General features: G+C 37.1%; 1 protein-coding gene across 1 annotated transcript in view; it reads left to right on the top strand.

Moving 5' to 3' along the window:
• The first annotated feature begins 5065 nt into the window (after nucleotides 1-5065).
• Nucleotides 5066-8033, top strand: part of masp2 (MBL associated serine protease 2) — a 6062-nt gene continuing 3094 nt past the window's right edge. Inside the window, exons 1-4 of the mRNA XM_086069738.1 lie at nucleotides 5066-5146; nucleotides 5222-5444; nucleotides 5505-5682; nucleotides 6349-6480. Of these exons, the coding sequence (XP_085925864.1) occupies nucleotides 5139-5146; nucleotides 5222-5444; nucleotides 5505-5682; nucleotides 6349-6480 (541 nt within the window). The 5' untranslated portion in view covers nucleotides 5066-5138. The remainder of the gene's footprint in view (nucleotides 5147-5221; nucleotides 5445-5504; nucleotides 5683-6348; nucleotides 6481-8033) is intronic.

Genomic DNA, 8033 nt, shown 5'->3' with positions numbered 1-8033 from the left:
TTCTGGGTGTTTGTTCAACTGACTGTTTCCTTTTCATGGAGTTGCCATCAAGCTCAGGACAAGGTACATCATGCCTTCTAAGTTTGAATAAGTAGTAAATTAGCCATCTGGTTTCGAAGACGCTGGCACCACCCGTACATCGTTTGGCTCGTCAAAACAGTACCAACAACCTGTACATGAACAGAAAATATATTAAAAGCAACTAAGTACAACATCTACATATTTGTTATATTATAGTGTGAAACTAATGCAATGTTCACCATTAGCTCAATAATTAATATAAAGGTTCTTACTTGCCTCACCAACTGAATAACCTGCTGCATGACAGATGACACCTCTCTGCTTAGTTTCCTGATGAAAGGAGTTACAGTGAGAAGAAAAACAAGTTACAGATAAACTTTGTTAATACATTTCTACACCATTACACTTACTTTAAAAACTAAACCTAACAACGTGTAACATATTCTACTATTGTTATTCAATGTTCTGTCTTCAACTGTTATGATAGCATGTTAAAAATAACTTAAATAAGCTTTATTTATGTACTTAGGCACTCATGTCCCGTTTCAGTGCAGTTGGTTAGCTTACTAGCATATATTAGCAACACAGCACACCTTGCTTTCATTGCTAATAGATGATTAGCAACTTAGCGTCAACGTTTAGGATGATTCGGAATAATTTCTTCAGTCAAACCACCTCTAAAGACCACGTATGCTAAGCTATAGGAGTGAAAAATGATAGAGTGATACACATTCTGTTTGTTTTATTTTAATGCACATTTTACCAACCTGAAACACTGCCACTTTTGGATTCATGCTCACAGCCACAGACTCAAAAGTACGGCTGTTGGGAAGTCGAGATTCTTCTTCTGCGGGGGGTGTGTGTGTGTGTGTGTGTCTGTGTATAGAAACATGGCGCTTCATCTTGTGGCGTAACTGTGAAACAGCGATCCAACTTAGATATTATTCATTCATTTGCTATTTGTTTTATTAAATTGAAGAGAAACTCTGGTCAGATGGAAAAAGATTGTCTTGACAGCACCTAACTAAATATTATGGCATTAAAAGAATAACTACTTAGGAAAATTCTAGATAACCACAATGTATATGAAGCTATAAAATATCAAATATAAAACAAAAGGGAAATAATATACTTACTCTTGAATCACAACAAAAATTGGTGACTGCTGTTTACCTTTGAAGAACTTCTCACATTTAAGTACAATAAATACAAAGTCTGATTGTTTGAGCAGAAATTATTGATTAGACCTGAAAACAAAATTAACATAAAACTAACACTGTTAAATAGCAATAGTATTTGTAGTAGTGTAAAACAAACAAACCAGGAGCATGCAGTTACAAAAAACAACAACACTCCTCCAGAAGAAATTTAAAGTGAAACTATAGAACTAATAGCACAAACAAATTGACAAGACGACCTAGACAAGACACAAGCGGCGAACTTAGACACACTGAGAAATATGTGAGACCTTATTGAGATATCATCTAAAACTCCAAAGGAGACAAATTTGAGATTAAGTGCATGGCATTGCTCCTGAGAAAAAGATGAGACACAGGAGCAACACACTTTAGTCTCAGTTTGGTCTCACACCAATCTCATTGTTATCTAGGAGAAGTCAATGAAACGTGTTTGAGATTTCAAACACGTCTCATTTGTCCATTTCGTTTCCTCTGGGCTGTTCTCAAATTAACATTTTGGAGGTATGTATGTTGTTAGCATGCTACATGTTAGCAAGCTGGTTGTTAGACCACTATTCTGGTCCTCCCATGCATTTGTGAAACAACCTGGAAAAGGCACTGTTGCTCACTAATTTGAACATTTTCTTCCTAATCAATTCAGCTCGCCATTGGTGACGTCAGCATTTTCCATTGTCTGATTGGTTGGTCAGAGCAAAACGTATTAAGGCCAACTTTAACTAGCAAAGCCCATCTGTAGAGCAATCAGCATATATTTAATAATCAGCATCTCTGGTCATTATGAATAATTTTATTTCAATGTTTTAGTTTTATGTCATGTTATTAGAAAAATATTGATTCTGAACAGTTATTGATGGTTTTGTTTAGGGATGGGGGAGTAGCCTACTGATACAAGGTATTCTATTTTCACAACAGTAGCCAAAATTAGTATCAACTGCCTCTTGTGACTGTTTTACAATCAGAACTAGAAATTTGAAAATAGAAAAATTTAAATTTGCCATTAATTTAATGCAATTTTAAGGAAAATTATATATTGAAATATATAAAGTGGGAGTGGTAGTCTTTTTTTTTTTTTACTTAAATTTTGTATTGAGTTTTTTACAACAATAAAGAATTTTGTAAAATAATATATAAAAATATGTGTATACATATATGAGTGGCAGTCTTAAGAGATGGTCCTCACTGTCCTCAACAAACAAACAAACAAACAAAAGTCTTCACTGAAGAACCAGGTACCAAATGCATGGACTGCCACTGATATTTTCAGCACAGTACTTCAATGTATAAGTAGCGTATCTATATGAAAGCATGGATGATGAGTATGTCACAAGCAAGCTTGTGTGAAAGAGCTGACACATCTAACAGAATGCTATGATGTCACAAATGTGCTAATTAGAACATCATGTCACCCAGCAGCATTTTGCAACTTTTCAGTGTTGAGAAAAGCTGCAAATAATTGGAAACACTGATTTAATCACGCTGACTGCAATGTATAACCATACAACCAGTACTTAATGATAGACAAAAAAGCTGCCTATTGGCACTTCAAAATGTATTTTCCCTACCAGAGGAAACGAAAATGAGCTGGCAGACCCGGATGACTAATGAGCCTTGAATATTACCCCAAAAATAAAAAATAAAAGCTTCAATACATTATTTATGACTATAGCAGATATTTTTCCAGGAAGTATTTGTTTAGAGTCAGAGGGTGACATTCTGAAGCGTCAAAGGCAGAGTGGCAGCTGGATAGCATTAAAAAAAAGAAGAAAAAAAAGAGCATCTGCCATCAAAACGTGCCTTGCATAGCAGCTCAACATCACCTCAGCTCACGCATCACAGTCATGAGGAAAAAAAGGAAAGCTTTATGGCACCATTTTGAAAGAGCACCATCAAAGAGGTCATTTGCAAACGGGAGTTAACAATGATGTTTATGTGGATAATTATAGTAATTCACTGCTGGCCGGAAAATGTGTGCTTGGGTATTAAACGCTTACAAAATGCGAAACTTTGTGCTGCTCAAAGGCCTTTACCGATTGAGTATTGGGTCAAAATGTGCATTCTATCAAAGCAGACATAATTTCATACTCTGCTATTATAGGCTATATGTTATTGTAATGAATGAAGTCTTACATTTTAAGCATTGGGCAGGCACAGATGACAAACATACAAGCATCCAGTATTTTCCAGGTTCACTTAGAAAGTGTTGTTAATATGACTAATGATATGCTGTGATTATATCCAAACAAAAGGAGATCATCTGCTGAAAGCAATGGGAGAGTGGTGGTGGTGGTGGTGGTGGTGGCGGTGGGGGGGGGGGGGGGGGGGTGGTAAGCGTAGTCATTGTTCTGGGGCTTTTATTTAACCATCTCACCACTACTTAACACCCATGAGAGCAGGCTCGGAAATAATTAGCTGTGTGAGTCTTGTCTGATTTGCATCAATGTCCAAACCGTCTTTTCACATATGAATAACAATTTACACATTTTGTTACCTCCTCCAAAGCAATGTTATCATCGCTATTTGTTGTTTGGGAGATCATGAAAAACGACCTATTGTTTGAACAGTAATACAGTGACTTATTCTGCATTAATATTAGTCTTAACATAACTTATTCCAGTCTTCTACCCGTTTTCTTCTGTCATCTGCATATAAAGGATAGCTGTACAATGAACTATTGTAGGATCAGAGGATTCGTAGTAGTGAAATTTCCACAGTTTTGTACATTTTAACACAATTTGATTCCTACATTAATGAAAGAGAGGCATAACACTTTTTGAGAAAGTATGCAAGTAAATATGATTTTTATTTACAAGCTACAGCAAAATAGGAATGAATAAGATTGATAAACAAACGCTTTTTGTGAATATGCTCTGTTTATCCTATAATAAGTTTTATTAATGGGCATCCACTTAGTTAGCTTCTCAGTTGGACATCGGCTTTAATATTAATACATTTACATGACACAGCAGCTAGCTTCTCTCGTTCCATTTCAAACAGAGAACAATGCTGCTGTCTCGGACCACTGGAAATGTTTCCTAGCTAGTAAAAATGTCAGCTAAATCCTACTTAAGAACATAAACACTAAGATTTGATCATCTGCAGCAAAAAAGAGGACTGGTAATGATAATAGTGTGTTGGTATTGAGTGGTACAACTTAACAAATGTTACATATACACCATGACTGTACAGTATGTCACTGGAAGGCAGCGTATTGCTCTGTGCATATAGCGTGCTCAGAAGCCCAGTCAGGGAGAGGTGGGAGGGATTAGTTGCAACAAATCATTTTTGAGGCACAGGGGGTGCTGTGTTCTGTTATAGCCTACACTTTCCTAGCTTGTTTAAAAACAACATACAATGAAATCAATAAATAATCTTTCAAATGTTGGGGGTGCTACGATCCAATTTAGAGGATGGTTGAGCGCCACTAAAACTGGGCTAGAAACACCTATGCTGTACAACAAATACGCATAAATTCAATTGATCGGAGAATTAATCATTTTTGGGGCGCAACTGCTATTGATTCCATTGGGTAAGAATACATTTACTTGGAAAACATATGGTGGAAACTGAATGCATTCCACTTAGTGCTGAGTCATTGGAAAAAGTGACATTTAACTGCTGGCGTCATTTCTTTTTATAAATGTGTTGTATGTTTTATAACGTCAGTAATGAGCCGTCATTCCTCCTTCCGACTTTTAAAGCTGTGATGAAGCTGCAAGGTTAGAAGTTTTACCATATTATTGATGTCTAGCGCCTCTGACATCTGTGACCAAGGGTGGTGGGTGATGATGACGCTGATCATGTGCCTGTCACACTTTGTTTACCTAACTGTCAGCTGGGAAAGGACACACAGGTTCAAATACCCAGAGAGCACTGAGCTGAGAGGGACACCATTCAAAGAGAGTGAAAAAAAAATTCAACATGACCAGGTGAGCGTCATTTGTTTTTCTTTTTCTTTAACAATTATTTATTAAAACTGCTGCACTGATACATAATAGTGATAGTGGTGGCTGCGTATTTGTTCTACTCTGCCTCTTCCATGTGTCGCTGAGTGTGGAAATGACAGGCTTATATGGCAATTTTACCACCCCCAACTTCCCTCAGCCATATCCTGACAACACATACATGGTGTGGAACATCACAGTCCCACAGGGTCACAGGGTCAAACTCTACTTCACCCACTTCAGCGTCGAACCCTCAAATCTGTGCGAATACGACTACGTTCAGGTACGGCCTTCTCACTCAATTTGATTGTTGGTTAGAAGTGCCTTGACCCTGTCTAAACAGGTTTTGGCAGAGGGGAATGATACCGTGAGGTTTTGTGGGGAAGAAGAGAAGAACGATGAAAGCACCCCGAGGAACACCGTCATCCTGTCAGCCGGCAACCGCATGTCAGTGGTCTTTAGGAGCGACTACTCTAACGAGGAGCGATTCACTGGCTTCCAAGCATTTTACACCTCAGAAGGTGATGTAGAATAGTGACACTTTTTTTTTTTTTTTTGCTTAAGGCACATATTTGCTTGAATATGGCTGTTTACACTGGTCAAATTGTAAATTATAAAATAATCGCTTGAAAAATTATGCATTACATTTACTGTTTGAAGTCGGGCTTGGACTATCAACTCATACCTTTTTTACTTACAGTAATTAGTTATAGAAAAAAATTGATTCAAAATTAAACCATTCATTCGTTCTTGACACAATAACAACCAGTCACGAGTCATTTTTTCAAGGCCATAATAGACACTACGGTATTCTCCTTGCATCTTTGTATTTAAAGTCAGTACGTGTAAGTGTTCCCTTTAGCACAAAGTGAATGACTACAGACCAGTAATCATTTCATGAGGATAGTGTAAAAAACACTTGTGCTCATTAGTTGAGTCTCAAAAAGTAAATGACCTATATGATAACCTGTCTTGTTATCCAGATAAGTTTTGAGATTCTTTTGTCCAATTTAAATACCCTTTTTAATTGGATATCACAAACAAATTATATATTACCTGAGAATTTGCTGCAGACTTGACTCTCAACCTCCAATTACCACCAGTCTTATACAATCAATTGATAATCACTTAGACCACGACAATCTCACAGCATGATGCGTACCCTCTGATTGTACTGTCTTCTGCAGACATCAATGAGTGTCGATCCAGTATGCACGAGGAGAGAACGTGCGACCATTTCTGTCACAATTACATCGGTGGGTATTATTGCACATGCAGGCCAGGATATCTTCTCCATCTCAACAAAAGATCTTGTACAGGTGAGCAAGATGAAATCTGATTCAATATAACTTCAGTAGTGAACATAATTAGACAAAAGACGGTAAAAAGAGATGCATAGGCTCCTGTAATTAACCAGTAAGTAATAATTAAATTACATTGCTAGTGTCACTGATGGTGTACGTTCACTCTCTCCACCGCGGAGGCAGTGTGGGTTCAGTCTCCCATCTGCGATGGTGCGAATGGTTGTATGTCTCTAATATGCTGTGTGCACTGCCTCGAGGACTAGTCCAAAGTATACTCTGCCTTTACCCCCCCCCCCCTCCCCCCATCCCAAACCCATCATTAATTATAATAACCATTTCTAAAAGGTGCAGATTCCATTCCAGCCGGCATGTGCTGAGAGATTTTTACAGTCAAACTGCATAAAGCGTTTGATCTGTGCCAACTGCCAAGACAAGGCTAATTACTGTTGATTCTCAAGGGAGAAGCAACTTCAAATTGGTATTAAAAATGTATACCTGTGTGCAACACTAATAGTGTGCTGACATGAGGTAATGCATCACAATTACTGATTTGACGTGCCTTGACTTGATCATTCTTTGCTGGAGGAGGAAGAAGGGAGACAAAATAAATCATGCAATGAACAGGCAAAAAAAGATTATCTGCCCACAGATTTGGCTAATTATATCAATTACAGCCTCTTTGCAACACTCATTTGTATTGTCTGGGACAACATCTGCACACTTGCTGTGTCACTGATGCAATCTTAATGGTGCTATTAATTATGGCACCAAAATGAGTCAATTTAAATATGTATTCATATATTTTTTATCATTTAAATCCTTTTTAAACCTACACTCTCTTACTGTCTAATTTGCAGTACTTTCCTTTGTTTTCCCAAGTCAGTGTTACAAATCGTTATCCTACTAGCATAACTGTCAAATTCATTTTTGTCCAGCTGCTTCCAAATCAATAAAGATACTAATATTTTATCATGTTTTCCAAAAATGTACAAATAGAGTAAGGCAACTATACTATTAAGCTAACAAAATGGCACAGACAAAACAAATCCAAACATAACTGATATTTAAGAGGACAACCATATTAACTCATTCACTCCCAGCCCTTTTCACTGAAGCAACCCCCTTCGCTCCTAGCTGGTTTACTGGATTTTGACTGATTTTGCAAGGCCCACAGAATATTGTGTTCTATTGCTATAAAAACGTGGAAAAGAAAGATTAGAGTTTCCATTTTGCAGCAATAAGCATTAGCATATAGCTAAGTTTCATAATTATTCACAAATCTATTTAAAACACTGGGGATAAGAGCTTTTTTTGCAACATGGCCCTGGTTGATCGCTTATACTCTGCTGCAATCTGCTGGCCATTTTTTGTAATAACTACCAATACTTCAAGCGACCTCTTCAAGTCAGAGGCTGCATAAAAGCCTTCTGTATGCTCTAGCAAAAAGAAAAAAAGAATAATGATAATCATAATAATGTATAAATACGTTTTTGGGACCATGGAAATATTTAAAATCGAACGTTTTTATACATTTTCGGGGAGCAAATTAGTTAAGGAGAAATACTGTT

Source organism: Leptonotus elevatus, chromosome 2, assembly GCF_054856555.1.
Source record: "Leptonotus elevatus isolate MCC_2025b chromosome 2, RoL_Lele_1.0, whole genome shotgun sequence".
Taxonomy (NCBI): domain Eukaryota; kingdom Metazoa; phylum Chordata; class Actinopteri; order Syngnathiformes; family Syngnathidae; genus Leptonotus; species Leptonotus elevatus.
The sequence above is the reverse complement of the archived record's forward strand: the minus strand, read 5'-3'. Positions and strand labels throughout refer to the sequence as shown.